This window comes from Hydractinia symbiolongicarpus, chromosome 1 (genome assembly GCF_029227915.1).
Source record: "Hydractinia symbiolongicarpus strain clone_291-10 chromosome 1, HSymV2.1, whole genome shotgun sequence".
In the NCBI taxonomy this organism is placed as follows: domain Eukaryota; kingdom Metazoa; phylum Cnidaria; class Hydrozoa; order Anthoathecata; family Hydractiniidae; genus Hydractinia; species Hydractinia symbiolongicarpus.
The window spans coordinates 12,240,940-12,257,035 of record NC_079875.1 but is presented as its reverse complement, the minus strand read 5'-3'; the positions used below and the strand labels follow the sequence as shown (position 1 = coordinate 12,257,035).

Sequence of the window (16,096 nt, the reverse complement as noted above, 5' to 3'; positions counted from 1 at the left end):
TTAGATGCTCAATATGATATTTAAGATGATTTAAAGTGTTGCCTTTGTCCTCAGTTATCAAACACTTTTCCACCGCCATTAGCTTGACTTTCGTGAAGTCGTTAAAGACGAAAACCAACAGCCATTTGTAGCCCCTTTAAACAGAATGTGTTGCGTTGCATGCGTCATTTGAGCTTTTCATTGGCTTGCAAAATGTTGGGAACATCATTTCAATACCTTCCTACTTGTGGAGCCATCTAGTTCCAACTTCTTTTGCACATGAACGTTATCGCGAAATCGCAATCAAGAGAAAAGAATATAGAGATAAAAAATAACATCTTATTTTTCAAAATTCTTGCTAAATAAATATACTTTAACTCTGTTTCCACTGAACTTTTTAGGCCCTTAAAAGGCTGGAAGTCGCATATTTCTTCAAAGCTATTGTTAAAAAAAACGTTTCTTAATCCTATTTGATTTTAGTTTCTAAAAATTCAATTTTTCATCTTATCTTTTTTCATGCAATCTTTCAACCTTTGTTGTTGCCCTTTTATGTTACTGTCCGGTACATTTTGTGCTTTCTACTACATGAAAACACAAGTTCTTTTCTTCGTACTATTTTACTCAAAAATAGTTAGCTCGGCTGATCTTCCTGAAACTCTGCGACTTTTACATGAGATTTAAGAGGTTCCAAATTTCGTGAGTTACCATGTGGCTTTTCGTTTTCTACAAGTCGCGCAACATCTGATGCTATTGTGTATATAATCACAAAATGGTTTTTGATTTGAAAGCTTTGATAACATTATCTTCATTTTGCACACACGTGGTGTGATACTGTCTCTTTTGCAGTCTCTTTCATTCCGTAACAGAGCTAAGATAGACAAGAATAGTATTTAGTACGTGGTTTTCAGGGGCGGATAAAGAATAAAGTTGTATCTCCATCAGCATTTAAGAGTTAATTTTAAACCATTCTAACTGCTGCAGGGCGTTAAAAAGCGTTGCTTTCCAATAAGCTGCCCGCATCAAAATCCCCAGTTTTGCCTAATCCCTTCTTTAAAGATATTTTGCAACACCCAAAAAACCTCCCAAATCTGCCGCTGTTTATCACATTTTACCTTTAAAGCTTCTAATCTTAGGTGAACAAGAAAGCCAAAAGTAAGGTTGGATAACGTTGGATAAATTAGAAGCTGAAAATTATAGCCAATAGTGTAGATTTAATCATTTTACAACTACATACCTGTTTTTTCTTTCAAAGCACCAATTACCATAGATAGTGAATTTTTCATTTGTTTTCGCTTTCTTCTTGGTGCACGTGGTATACGTGAATACAATCTGTACGAAACTTCCTTTAGCTGCTTTTTCATTGATTTTCCTATATTGCTTTTGGTTGGAACTACATCATCACATTTTTTTATATAACATGTTCTTTTATGGTGCGGTCTCTTCTTGAGACATCTTCCTTTTACTTTTATGAAAGAGCTAACTTCCCTACATTTGACTGTTCTTCTTTGAAAACCTTGGCCGCATGGTTTTGAGCACTATATGGAAAGGAAGCATTAAAGGATTGTTTTAATAATACGCATTGACGATCGCAGACATTAATTGTGAAACAAACTCCCTTAGCAAAATATAGGTTCCTTATTTAATTTCAGATCAATGTTGCAAAGTCAAAAAATCTACTAATTTCAGATCTTCATTGACTATAATAGGGGTAGAAGCTTTGTTCAAAAACATTTTCGAAGAAACAAAGCTTTATCGTCTTCTATATGTTAAGGTATTTTGTCCAAGGATTGTAAGTATAGTTAAAAAGATATTATTGATTATACTTGATTCCATGGTCCTGCAACCCACCGGTAGTCACATTTTGAAGACTTGCATCTTCTCATCATGGCAGGTTTCGCAGAATGTAAACAAGCTCCTGTGATTGGACATGAGACGCTTCTGTATTTCATTCCAATCTTCTTGCAAGGTGCATGGCACTGTAAAAAACAAATGAAAAACATTTTAATGTTAAAAGTTTCTAAATACGGCTGTTAAGGGTCATTCCCATTTGATTGGATTTTGTGCTCAAGTACAAACAACGAGATTTCTTGCTAAGGCGTGCGCACTTTAAAAAGAGTATAGTTTTTTATGTGTAAACGCGCTAACGAAAAAAGCTCTTGACCTTTTTGCGCTATAGCGACATTCTTAAGGCTATTAGTTTAATATAAAATGTTAAAAAAGTCCACCTTTGACCATGCACTAGTTCGCCAGCTTAAGTAACACGCCTTTTCGACACACGTGTTGATGGAGACAGGTTTTAGTGATAAGTGGCAATCTTTGTTTCGTCGATTTTTCCAGTATCCATTCGGCTTTCTTTCTTTACATGTAATATTTCTCTTCTTCAGTCCTAATCCGCAGGTACTACTGCATTCTCTCCAAGGTGTCACAAACCAACTAATTGAAAACGAATTACGGAGTAAGAGAATTTTACATCTATAAATATCTTTTGAAGCAGAATTTTTTTCTGCAGAATCGATTTTTTAGCATATTGCGCCTCTTAATCAGGTCTGTATCCATCAATGTAAATAAAAATACCTCAAGCCACTTACACTTTAGGGCATGTATGCTCATTGCAAGTTCTCTCTGGTGAAGGTGGCACCTTAGCTCCAGAGCAGTGGGTATCATTGACAATGCTTATATTTCTTTGGTGCATGTGTAGACATTTTGGTTTCCCACGTCTCATGATACCTAAAATACTACTACTGTTATTCCGGAAAGTTTCCCAAGCAAGAAGATACATTCAGTATTTGATTTTTTTGCACATGTGTGGTTTCCAAATCTAACAAATAATCTGGCTGGTAAAGTTACTTGAGCTGAACATATTTATTTGCACCTCTATAGCAGTGTAACATTGTCCGTTCATAGTGGTCGACAAAAAATTTTCTCATATTATATTGAAATTATCTTGTAATTCGAAAGCTGTTCCTTATAATCGACTTTCAACACAGACGTACGACACAAAAATTCATTGTCTTGCTTCTCACACTGTTGTGGCGACAAGAACTATAAACATTGAAACACCTTACCCCCTCCGCAAACAACTGAGCATTTTTGCCAACGCCCTTGCATCCATCCAAATGAACCCTTGTGCTTCTCTCTTTCTGAATCTGTCTTTTCTTTTGTATTATTAAGTGGTAATATGTAACTGTATTTGACGCCGAAATTGAAATCCTGAAACAACACCTAATGACGAAAGGAAATTCTTTGGTAAAAGATTTATATTAAGAAAAGCTTCTTTAATGTGGAATAGAGAACTATTGTTAACGCATGGAACAGGTACGCAAACAACATTTCACGCAAACGATTTTTTACAAAATTTAGAAAATCGAATGAAAGAGACTGAGCATCTGCTTTGATAGTCAACTATGAAGGGTTATTTAATTGATTTTAGAGGACTTGCGATATTGCCTAATGCAGACACGTTTCTGTTTTAAAAAAAGAAAGTAATATTGTGATCACCAAGATCTCTTACCATGAATTGCATATCTTCTTTTGTAGGACCCTTTGTAAAAAAGAACTCTTGTGTTCCTCTTCTTCTGTAATACACCACTGTTCCATTCATATCATAACGACCGGGCAATTCAATCGTCCAATTTCCATTCACATGGTACGTTCCATGATGGCTCTTTAAAGCTTCGTATTTGGAGTAAATATGACTCTTTTAGACAGACGTATTAAAAAATAATAAAATTTTAATCCTATTCGTCCTACCTAGAAAACTTGCACATGGTTTAACCTCTTTGACGAGTACATTCCTTGCGCCTCTTGGTATATCAACTGCATTTACATATCCTAAAAATAGCACATGCATTAACTGCAGTGCAAAACTTTCTTTCTTGTTCACCAAATCAGCGAGTAAATAAGCTAGAAAATACCTCTTCCTAATGGCTGGGTAAATTCCCCTTCGACCAGCTTGCATGTATCACCATCCCCTCCGCAAACACCGCATACATCCTTATGAAGTTTAGAATTTAATTTCAAATCACAGCCCAATTTTTGACATCGACCATCAATGCAGATGTCAGAAAAAACATGACGACAGGGTGTGCCGTCGATCACTTTCTGTTGGAATTTAATAGAATAATGTATTGAATGATTGGCAGGTCGACAATGTAGTGCGCATTGTTGAGTGGCACTGTGTACACTAATGTACTTCATCGTCTTGTTACTGTACTGTTGACATTGGAGAAGACGAATATCAACTGAATGTTTAGGACACGGCTGAGTATTGCAGGTAACATACTGTCGACTATCACCAATGCAATAACGGCCACCATTTGAAGGACTAAAAAAGAAAATTTAAATAGTTGAGCACTCACTTGATGAGGCGTGAATGAGTAGAGCTTTATGTCAGAGCAGTGAAAAACTTAACAGGAAAAACGCATGAGAAAAAGTACTTGATTAACTTTACAACCATTTCATCACCATTCACATTAGATGTTTAAAGGCAGAAAATGCATTGTTTTTGAAACATGTTTTACTATTAATTAAGCTGATTGATTTTTCTTAACGTATTTTTTTTTTTAGATTTACGTAAGGATACAGAGAAGAATATATATGTTGTAGTGTTATAACAAAATATAAAAATAAAATGCAAAATACAAAATTATTAGTTCTCTTCCTTGTTAGAACGTCTTAAGTTAAATTTACATCAAAACATGTACAAAGTCAGTGCAATAAAATTCGTCTTTAGGAAATGTGCTACAGAAAGAGAAAAAACAAATTGAAATTAGGAGCTTTTGCAAGAGCGTGCAAGAACAAGGCAAAGGATATTAGAAATGAATTATTATAATAGTCAGTCACTTACAAAGGATTGTTACACGTCCGCTCCATGTAAGACACTCCAACACCACAGGAGCGACTGCAAGTAGTCCAATTTTTCCAAACACTCCATCCACCATTGATTGAATCTGGCATGTTTGTGTTGTTAACGCATTTACCATACATACACCACTGTAAAAATCAATATCATTTCAGAAAAGAAACTCAACTTTACAGATATTCAAAAGAGATGGAAATAGAGTTTGTTCGTTCTTACTTTTCCCTCATCACATTCTGTTCCCTTGGCTGCAGGATCGAGTTTTGAAACACATTCATCTTCACCTTCAATTTCACACCAAAGCTGTTTGCAGAGGTTTGTTGGTAGTCCTGTTGTCTAAAACGCAAATGATGCATTATGAAACAAATCTCTTTTTTAATTTTTTTTGGACTTTCTTTAACTTTTTTTTAAATTGCAAAAAAAAATTGTGTTAAAAATAAAGAGCGCAAAAAGATAGAAAACCGACTTTTCTCAATACTTATTATTTTTTTCCAGTATTTTTATCTTACGCTATACCTGTCTATTTTTGCTTCCTGTAGCTGTTGTAAAAAAATAGCTACGCTGAAGTGATCATTTGTAAGGCATTGTGGCATTACTGAAACGTTACAGCAAAACCATATATACACGTATTTTTTTTAATAAACAGCCTGTTTAAAGGCATATAACAAAATTCACGAGATTTTTTAAGAAACTTTCAATTGGGCCGACCTTTGAAAATAAGCTGTGTTGATGAAGTAAAACCCTGACGAGATAGATTATAAATAATTAAAGTAAGAAGAAGGGTCCAAAGGTAGCGTCTGTGTAAAAAACGAAGTTAATGTATGGAAAAAAATCACAACGAATTTGCTATTGGTGACTTTTAAGAAGAAGGAATTGCATTGCCCTACAAAACTGATAATTTTTATCTTTTCTAAATCGTTTTTGAAGTTTATTTTTAAGACAATACGTCTATGTCAAATTTAGGCCAAGAAATTTTATGCATTTTTATCTTTCGTCTACACATAGTGCTTAATAAGCGTGTTTTGTAGTTCAGACTAAGTTTAAAAATCAATCCTTAAGTTACAGCTTTTTTCCATTAAAATTGGTCATAAAATGTTGTGTCTTCGTAAAATGTTATGGGTTTGATTGATTACTTTTTTGCAGTATGTAGGTTAATGAAAAACAACTGCTGATGAATTGGTTTTGTTTGTTGTTTTTAAATTTAACCCTTTAAAGGTCGGTTTCTTAAAATACTCCCTTTTCGGTCAACACATAATCAGCATCTTGAATCTTGGTGACCGGGGAAAACTTTTTCTAAAACAGGCAAAGCACTTTTCCTAACAAACGAACCCTAAGAAGTTATTGTGAGCCGACTGTGGAGGTGATTAGGGCAACTTTGTTAGTATGACTCATAACGCTAGGTGACTTATAAAAGAAATATGTGTATATCACAACAAGACCAAAATAATCCATATCCACGAACCTTGAATTTTCTGCAATGCTTAGCTATCACACCATATTGTTGTTGACACTGTCTATCTGCATTGTATAATGTTCCAGGAATTGTTCCAGACAATTTCGATAGGTTCGCATCTTCGGAAAGTGATTTGTCTCGAATACAATAGCTTTTATAGGATCTACAGTAAAGAATCATTTTGTCTTAGCTAATTCACTTTCTCCACTTGCAACGTTTTTTTAGTTACTTATGTAAAAAAAAAAAATTAGAAAGAGAAGCAGCAAACCGCCAGCAGAGCAGCTACAAGTAAATTTCAAACACATTTTAGTTTTTTAAGGCTTATTCGAGCCGCGGGTGGAGCTTAAAATCCTCTCTGGAAAGATCCCTTTAAAACTTTTCGTAGTATCTTCCTAGTACCGTGTTGAGGGTTAAAATTTGGTAGCTTTTTATCATTTTAGTTAGCTTCGAGAGAGTTAAAACTATTTGGTATGTTGTCACGTCTGTTGTCGTGTTTACAGGTGGCGAGGGAAAAATAAGACTTTTTTTTCTTTAAATATCCTTATCAACAGTTTCAAAGTCTTCCTTTCTTATGCGTTAAGCTACCAATTTTACGCATCTAAATCTTTTGTAAGACTTTTTTAATTTAGAGTTTATGTTCCAATATTCTAGCCTTTCTTCAAGATCGGAAATATATGGCGGCGTCATATTATACTGAATGACGTTATCAGAATTTTTTTCCAATGTGCTTTTTTAGATAATGTCACTTTTAGAGGGAAAGCATGTGATCAAGTTAACATTTACGTTATGCACATTTTTATCCCATACTGAAAATAAAAATTCCCATGTTGATTAAGTTCTAGTTTCATATTCAATCGTTTCAAATAAGTAAATTTATTCTCACCCCAAAAATTCACCAAGTTTTTTCTTGCTGCAATAAGACCATTTTAGCGGCACATGATTACTTTGCGGCCACTGCGCTGCCATCATATGAGGATAGCCAGCTGACTGCACTCTGCAATTATTGTCAAGACCATCATGTGTCATGCCTAAACTGATATAGAAATAGGTGAGGTAAACTTAGACCCAACTAGAACTAAAACATTCTGTCACTTGTTTTATTTATCTTTTCTGTATATTGAGGTCGTGTTTGGTAAAGCATTAGCCTCGTCTGTGCCCTATCAACATTAAGAACTAGCTAAATTACTTAAACGATTTCTCTTATAGTGTCAACGAAAGTTCAGCATCGTTATGGAAGATAGTTCACCCATGATCGAACCTATAGAAGGTTCGGTCGAGTATAATCCAACCTCGCCCCGAAAGCTTTTATACGCCTATTATATTTTAAGGGGACCTTAAGATATTTTTATATTTTTTATTTTAAGGTAATGAGTGTAAAAATGCTGAAAGAACAGCTAAATTTCTTCAAAACCTTCGTTTCGGTTTTGCACATGCCTCGCCACCAACCCTTAAGGCTGGTTTTCATTCCAAGCCCATTAAGGAGCCGTGTCGTCAAAAATCTTGAGTGTAGGAGAGCTCTGAGGACAAGGTTGGTGTAATAAGTTAACTAGAAGCAGGGCGACGTTAAGCATAAACAGCGAGCGGGGTTTAATCTGCCGTTCCCAGAGCTGAGATTTGCCGACAAACCCACTGCACTACGTGCTGCATGAAGTACTGAAAAAAAGGAAAAAGCGAATTGATAATGTACAGGGCTCTCGATCATCTTAAAGTTCCTTTAAAACATCCGTGTTGAACACAAAAAGTGTATTTCTGATAAAAACACGCGTATTTCATTTATGTTTAGAATATAATCTTACTTGTGTCCAATCTCGTGCGCAATTGTATAAGCTGTACTCAGACCAATATCTTCAACGACAGCACATTTCCGATTTGTTGTACATGTGCCTCCAATATATGCCAATCCTATGGTTCCACACGGTTTATCTGAATGTGCACATACATCTTTCCTGAAAAATAGTATTTTCTTTATTACTAGTTTGCGAACACGCCATCCATAAAGTTTACCATCCATAACGCTGCAATAAGTTTTTGATTGGTTTTGACTGCATATTAAATCAGTGAGTTTTCCTTTACAGGACTTATCCTTTTGGAACAGGTTTAGCAAGAGGTTCGATTAAGAGCCGCGAATTTGTAAACATAATAATTTTCTTCAAATAAAAATTTAGCAAATGTTAATTTTTTGCTGAAATCGTCTCTATGCTTGAATGATTTGATCAATCCCCTCCCTCCTTCTTTGCTCATCACTCTGCCATGTTAAGGTGTTATGAGTAAGTATCAAAGAGCATAAGTAAAAAATACCGTGTAAGGAGAAGAGCTATGTCGTATGATGATTGCTTGTCTCCACTGGATAAACTTCTGGAAAATTGCCATTCACAAAAGCTAAACAAAGTCTTGTCACCATTGTGTGTGATTTTCAGGTTTTTCTAAATAGACATACTAACGCTACACCTTCTGTTTCTTTTAGAATTATTTTAACCAAAGTTAATACATTTGTTAGACATATTTGGTGTGATTTCAAAGGGACTGCTTAAATAAGGACTTGGTTTTAACCTTATTAATGGAAAGTGAGTTTTACAGTTTCCCAAAAGCCTTTTTCACCTCGACTGTATAGACGGTTTCTGTGCAACGCAATGTTTTGACTTTGCACATTCTTGTAGGTAAAAAAATAAAAAAACAGACAACCTAAATATATCGTAATTAATAAGATCCAGCCAAAAAAATGAAATTTATGGAAAAATTAGTAAAAAATTCTCTTAAGAAAGAAGCAGCGCGGCTGAATGAATCAATTTTATTGCCTTTTCGGGTCTTGCGTTCCATAACTATCTATAAATGCATCATAAATTGTTCTGCTTTTGCAATCTACAAAGATGCACGCGCATATACAGAACTTCTTTATTTTTAGGGGACAAAAAAAATAAATAGGAGTGTCCACAAACGTTTCTAAAGTACTCAGCAAAGAACTACTCACCAACTCATCTTTTATTATCAATATTTTGGTAACAACAATATTTATCAACACGCCTAAACTTTTATCTTTGTACATATCTGAAACCTATATAAAAGAGATAAAATTGAATAACAAAGTAGACGAAGACCCAGTAAGCTGTTTGGAGAGCTGTGCCGTTTGGAGAGCACGCGGGAAACCCTAGTTAACGTGGAAACAATGAAAATGCTGGACTATGCGGAAAATTAATATGCTTTTTGCGACTAAACGCTGAATACGTATGGTTAAAATACTTTCCTATCAAGTGAGTTGATGTAATATTACTGTGAACTTACTGAGACTGGTTGTAAAAAGCAAAATTTAGCCAGCAAGCCCCTGCGTAAACAGTTGATACTTCAGAGTTTCAATAATCAATTTCTCTTTTTTATTAATTTTTGATCTTGATAAAGTCAACGTAAACAGTCTCTGTGTCCAGGATCATTAATTAATCCTAATATTTATACAGGATATAGCCACTTCAGTATTGGAAACACTGTTATCAATGTGGTTCCTGTGTTCTAAATTGGCATTGCCTACCCAATTTTCCTCACATGGCATGGGTTGACCTGTAGCTGTGGTAAAGACACTTGCTAAATATGCCTGCGCTGTGGACCAAACCACGGACCTTGTGATTACGAAGCGAACTTCCTAACCACAAGGCCACACGCCACATAATAATATGGAAGCAAGGACGATATAATTTCAAATACTAGCAATAAATCCGAATTCATAAAAAGGTAAGAAATTCTCGCAATGTTGCTTTCCTCTTTCACATTTCCAGGAATCAACCAATCAGCTTACCATGTTCATCATTGTCAATACGTAATCGCGCACTGATTGGTTGCCGTGAAACGTAGCCATTTCTTTATCAACCACCACAAAAACTTCAATAGTAGCTACTGGAAGTTTATTCTTAGTAATAGTAGGCTTCTGTTCCTCGATGTTTCTCCTGGTAAGTTTGCGGGAGATGTTCTGCACCGATGGACGTAGCAGAGGTGGTGTTATGCTTGCGAGAGTGCTGGCTTCTAAAGAAAGGTTATTATTGTACTTCGCAACTTGAAGTAATTTGAATCGAAAGTTCAGTGGCAAATTGTAAATTAGTTTGAGGGTTTTTTAAAGGATGATTTTTGGCTAACACTATTAGCGGTTGGTTAAACGTACCTTGCGACAATGTGAGATTTTAGGCCGAAGTGAAAAGTTTTGCCAAAATAAATTATAGTGGTGAATTTTTCGAAGTGAATTTTATTTCGCCTATGCCGAAGGGGAATATATTCTCCTACTAAAAATATTATCAGAAGTTAACAGAATTGTGGATACATTCAAATTTTAACGCCAGTAGAGATTTCACTTCAATCTTGACCGAACTGAACTCACGGCGGTGTGAAGTTTCACTTCGCCTCGAACGTATACCCACTTAAAACCAAATAAAAATTCACGCCGGCTTGAGTTTTACTTTGGGTACATGCAATTGGCCTGTAAGAAAGTCCATGTAAGTGTGGAAGTCAAAAGTGGGTTCAGTTTAAAGCACCTACAAAAGTAACAAGTTCGCCCACCCGATATCTCGGTTTAAATGACCACAGGGCGTGGCAGTTAGGTGAGTAGAGTCCCTAGATTGGTGGTGAAAAACCGAGATAAACGAGAACAAAAAAAACGAGACGAAAAAATTGAAAATCGTCACTCCAATATTGTTTCTATTCCACAAAACGGATTTTTAGGAACGTGAAATTAACATTAGCCTACTAATCTAAAGTTACTCATTAGAAAAGAAGTCAAGAGAACTCTCCAAAGTTTGTTACCACACAATCTTGGAAAATATGTTGATAGGGCCGTATGATGTTTAACGGCGTGTCATTCTATGGAGCTCTATATATATAAACTTGCTGGCTCATATACTTAGATGAAAGCTCGGCAGATGGGGCTGGTCCAGTAAACTTAATCAAGATCTCGGCAGGGCAGGGCTGGTTCGCTTTGAATATAAACACGTTTTCTTTTTAGTTGGGGTTTATTAGATAAGCTAAAATCTCACACAAACACCCCCTGTCAACTTGTATCTTATATAGATAATTACCAGTGCTTTAAACAGAATAAAAATTAAAGATATCATCAATCCTTATTCTTTGATATCAATCTCTTGAAAATATGATGATTATGTTGGAATGTACATCTAGTGCTGTGATACCAGCATGTTTATCTACATAAATTATTTTTTTAAGGACGAAAAGCGGTTCCATTCTCAGTATAATAAGCTCACTAATTAGTTTTGTCACTCTTAGGTTATGAATGATCCCTTTCATACCTTCATGATGATGTCCTGCTGAGCAGTGCAATGCATTTCCCTTTAAAGGATTATGGGTACTGTTGCGCTCAGCTTGTGCTTCGTAAACCAAGAGAAGAAAGTTTGAACCAAGTTGTTTCATTGGTTCCATCAGATAATCACGGCCTTCAAAACTAATAAAACCTTTCTAAACGAAAGGAAATCTTATTAACTAGTGGAAAGATAGAAATTTTTTTTAATTTGAACCAATAAGAATAAAACACAAATAGGATGGTCCTAAACTTCTTTTAACTTAAATAGAGCTTCATTAAATTCCTTGAAGTAATTCAACCATGACAGGCTTGTTTCGTTGAACAAGTGTTAGCAATGTCCGCTTTTTATTCTTTGTCGCAGGTCTTAGCGTTTAGTATCTAGGTACGCGTATCAGAATTTTTGTTCTGGTTGCGATGCCTGTAATTCAGCAGCTTCGATGTCGAGACAATTAAACTTTTAGGCTTTTAGGGAAAAAAAACCTTTTCACAACTAATAAAAAACAGGAAACTCTACCAATGTAATTATAACCTTAAAAGTAGTTTCAAGGTTTATCTTAAAGATGTTTGGCGACGAGAATACCTATTAAGTGTGAAAGTAAAGGAAGCTGCAGTTTTAATAGATTTAAAGTAAATAATTAAAGTGAATAATAATAAAATATTTTTGCGCTTATTTCAAGAATAAACACTAAATAAATTTAAACGTCACTTACGATTCCGTCACAAATACTTAACGCCACTTTTGACGTCAAATAATGCCGTACGTATCCATAGTAATAGCAAGCCATTTTCTTTTCAAAACTTTCTACTGAACGCTCTTCTTCGTTGTTTTTACTTATATCTTCCATCATAAAATCATGCCGAAGTAATCCGTCATTTTTTCTTAGTTCTATCTCTAAAGAAGTTTCTTTTATCTTTAATTTGATGAAAAATTTCTCTGGTTGAAGATTATTTATGGTCTGCCATGATGATTCCTGGTAGCGGACAAGTTTCGATAAGGAGAAAATTGGAATAGCAATACTATACTCTTTTAACGTGGCTGCAAATTTAGCTAAAATGCAACATGAAAAAGTCACTAATAATATCGGGATATCATTTTGTTAGAACGTTTGTCATAAGCTTAATTAATGCTTGAAATCTAAATATTAACGCAAAAATATGGATCAGAAAGCTGACTGTTTAGATATAGAAGATCTACAAGAGCAGATAATTCGACATATAAAGAAGATATCTAATGCAAGTTTTTGCTCTGCAAAAGTGATAATGCTTCTGCTGTGTGTCCACGTGAGGAAAGGAAGGGGCATTGTGCACACCAAACAAAAGAGGAGTAGAGAGGATTTCCAGCATTTTTGCCTACAAATATCCTGCTGATGAGAAAAGGGGACTTAAACTCCAAAAGAACTTTTTCTTATTTCTTATTATTTTGTCTTTACTTATTTATTATTATTGTTAATATTATATATTTTTTTAAATTTCTAATCACTAAAGGGGTTAATAGTTGATGTAAAAAGGAGCAGTAAAAATGGAAGTGAAAAGTGAAACGGTGACACACTGCATCATTTGATAGCTGTAAATCTCCATCGATAGAAATGGCAAATTGCGCTTGACATCATACTCAATGAATGTTAACAAACGTATTACCTTGGGCTACATCTTTAAACAACTTGCTTTGATAAGCGCTGCAGCATGGAGAGATGAGGATGTAGATAACACTGATTAGCGCTTTCCAAACCATGACTTGACGGATTCCTATAATAAAAATGCTTCCCATAAGTAAGCCCTAAAAGTTCTGCTACTGTTTCTCAAAATCTGAACGTTGTGTGATAAGTCTAAAATTAAAATACTCGCCAAAAATATTTATTATCTAAACCATAAGATAAAACCTTCTTGGTGAATTGTACCGTTTTACCGTCTCTAAGGATCCTACCCTGATGGTTACCAATCCTTCCCTTCCTTCTACAACTAAGTTACATTAACCGCCAAAATTTGGTATGGCGTTGCTTTAACCTTGAAGGAAGAAAAATATCTTTCTTCCTCCAAGCTTTAACCTACCACACCAACTAATTAACTGTCAGTAGGTGGACTAAGTAAACTGACGACACTACATATAAAGTTCATCTGAGAATTTAAAGTTGAGAATTGCATTTTATGATTACGAACGCTTTACCACCACACTACACCATCTCGATCTGTCTTTGCATGTTTTGTTATTCTGTAGAAAAATGTTTTTTTCCTGATAATGTTTTTCTTATGCCAAAGATTTTGTTTACTTTATGAAAAATTTGACTTAAATGGATTTTTGACTCATTATCAAGGGACGTATGCCAAATACGAACTTATTTATGACGCAAAATATAATATTAAGAAAAATAACTGATTTGAAGTTTCACTTATCATCATTCTTTTATGAATGCATCAAATACCATAGATAACAGAATTGATTACGAACAAAATTGAATAACGTACCAATGTGTTAATCGAAGCTCTAAACTACCCCTGGATCATACAAAAATGTTGTGGCAATTTTAAATTCAGAGAACAAAGAATTTTTTAAATATCGCATTTAATCTTGTGAACATTCTCTTAAGGTGACTGCTGGCCATATGACGAGCAAGCTTCTCTCATAAAAAAACATATAGTCAGCCGGCAACAGCTATATATCGGACATAATTTTTGTACACGCCAGAAAAAAGATTTATAAAGATTCAACACGGTCAATGGCGGACATGTTCGAAAATAGTAACTGAAAATATGATCAGATATTCTATGGAAATTTAAAACTTTTTAAATGTCCATAGAATATACAACCTTTTATGATTGAACACAATAAAATCCCCTACGTGCTAAATTCAAATCAAATAGCTACGTATCGTACACATCACGTAAAAATTTGGAACATGTACCAGAAAATTTGGTTAAAGAATATATAGGTTTTGCAACGGTTAGTACATCGGCTACTAGAATACCAGTTAACAATTTCTTACCATAGATAGAAGTTAACGTATAGAGAGCAAACATGCGCTAGGTCTGGTTCAAAGATACATAAGACTAGCTGGTAAGGAATAAAATATAGCTACTCACAACTTACCGTAACTAGATAGATATATATTTATATCACAGTCTTTTATTGCAATACACACGTTCTAGAAGATTGCAGATCTTAGTACCAATAAAGCGCTTAGAAACTAGCCTTTAAAAACTAAGCAATGACTCAGTTGCAGCTATCTTTTCTTTTGCATATACTGCAGCTTTTGTGCAAACTTCTAATTTCCAATTGGGGATTAATAGATTTTTATATAGGTAATCATGACAGTTAATCAGGAGAATAGAAAAAAATTTTGTAATAAACAATAAATGTTTGTTGTTTGGGAGACAGTATTATATAAAAAGAGATAATTGGTTCTGACCGTTAGAATTTTATCGCAGATGCCAATCTTTGTTTGAAACGTCAAACAGTTAACACAGTAAAATACTATTTTAATAACCTGTGAAAAGGGTCACATTCTAGCGACTTATCATCATCTTAGTCCAATAATTTATGTGATAACAGTAGTAGCATGGTATGTGTTTATGTGGTTGGGCTTGCTAATCTCAAAGGCTTTACCCTGCCTATCGTTGCCAGGTGGAACTGCAAGGGCATTCCTGAAGTGTTTAAAGCTTCTGTCGAAACTAAGAAATCGCCGAACTAGCCAAACGCCTTGGATAAGAAACAAACCAGGAAATTGAGATACTTATTCTCGAATGCTAAGCTAGTAAGGCTATTCCGCAGTTAGTCATCTATAGTCAGATGTTAGCATAAGTTGTATGACTTAAAAAGGGGTAGATATGCTAATAGTTTAATGTGAACGATGTGTAACTTGCCTTCACTGAACACTCTTACCAAAACAGTGTTGTCCAACCACCAGGCTTTCACTCTATGGATTATCAGTATGAATAACACCAACAGATAAATAAAAATACCTTTCTCTCATTAAACCTTCGCGTAATTAAACAGTAAAATTGAATCGCTTTGTAGGTTCCTTAATCTACTGATCAATCCCAACTGTTCTGTTTCAAAACAAAAGCAGATGAGCTGATGGCTTTAAATGGCTTCAATATCTTTTGTGTTGTTTTAAAAATATCTTTTGTATGACTTTTAAGTAGTTGCAAATAGATTTTCTATTACAAATAATGTGGCGAGACAAAACAGTTAAAAAAACCATTTGGAAGAATAACAAATTTTTAACAATGCCTCCTGCTATAAAGTCTCAATGGTTGATTTTGTCGATTTAAAACCACATTAAGACCTAAGATACTTGATTTGTATTTCCATGCATTCATGTCAAACCACTAATATGACATTCCATGCCGGATTTCCCGAATGATCTTTCAAACGTTAGTTGAAGAAAAAAAGATTACAGAGAAGCTCTTTAATCAAATATTAATTACAATTCTTAAGCGTCTTATCGATGTGTCATTTCATTAGGAAACGCAGAGTCTTATTCTTGAACAATGGCGTTTTTATTCAGATTTTCCTTCG

At 34.7% G+C, this 16,096-nt stretch overlaps 1 protein-coding gene across 5 annotated transcripts in view; it reads right to left on the bottom strand.

Moving 5' to 3' along the window:
• Positions 1–298: 298 nt before the first annotated feature.
• LOC130639484 (A disintegrin and metalloproteinase with thrombospondin motifs 19-like) overlaps positions 299–16,096 on the bottom strand; it is a 33,070-nt gene continuing 17,272 nt past the window's right edge. For 3 of the 5 annotated variants that reach the window (XM_057447078.1, XM_057447079.1, XM_057447080.1), the window contains 20 exons: positions 13,219–13,326; positions 12,291–12,628; positions 11,570–11,735; positions 10,075–10,298; positions 9,259–9,342; positions 8,589–8,713; positions 8,087–8,236; positions 7,174–7,323; positions 6,300–6,453; positions 5,057–5,173; positions 4,826–4,971; positions 3,894–4,303; positions 3,730–3,810; positions 3,491–3,651; positions 3,045–3,201; positions 2,568–2,706; positions 2,205–2,412; positions 1,803–1,955; positions 1,214–1,514; positions 299–847 (listed from right to left, as the gene is read on the bottom strand). In XM_057447078.1, coding sequence (XP_057303061.1) covers positions 681–847; positions 1,214–1,514; positions 1,803–1,955; positions 2,205–2,412; positions 2,568–2,706; positions 3,045–3,201; positions 3,491–3,651; positions 3,730–3,810; positions 3,894–4,303; positions 4,826–4,971; positions 5,057–5,173; positions 6,300–6,453; positions 7,174–7,323; positions 8,087–8,236; positions 8,589–8,713; positions 9,259–9,342; positions 10,075–10,298; positions 11,570–11,735; positions 12,291–12,628; positions 13,219–13,312 — 3,525 coding nt within the window. In that variant the 5' untranslated portion in view covers positions 13,313–13,326 and the 3' untranslated portion in view covers positions 299–680. Of the gene's footprint in view, positions 848–1,213; positions 1,515–1,802; positions 1,956–2,204; positions 2,413–2,567; positions 2,707–3,044; positions 3,202–3,490; positions 3,652–3,729; positions 3,811–3,893; positions 4,304–4,825; positions 4,972–5,056; positions 5,174–6,299; positions 6,454–7,173; positions 7,324–8,086; positions 8,237–8,588; positions 8,714–9,258; positions 9,343–10,074; positions 10,299–11,569; positions 11,736–12,290; positions 12,629–13,218; positions 13,327–16,096 lie in introns of those variants that run through there. The other 2 variants (XM_057447083.1, XM_057447082.1) reach the window with 2 other exon arrangements.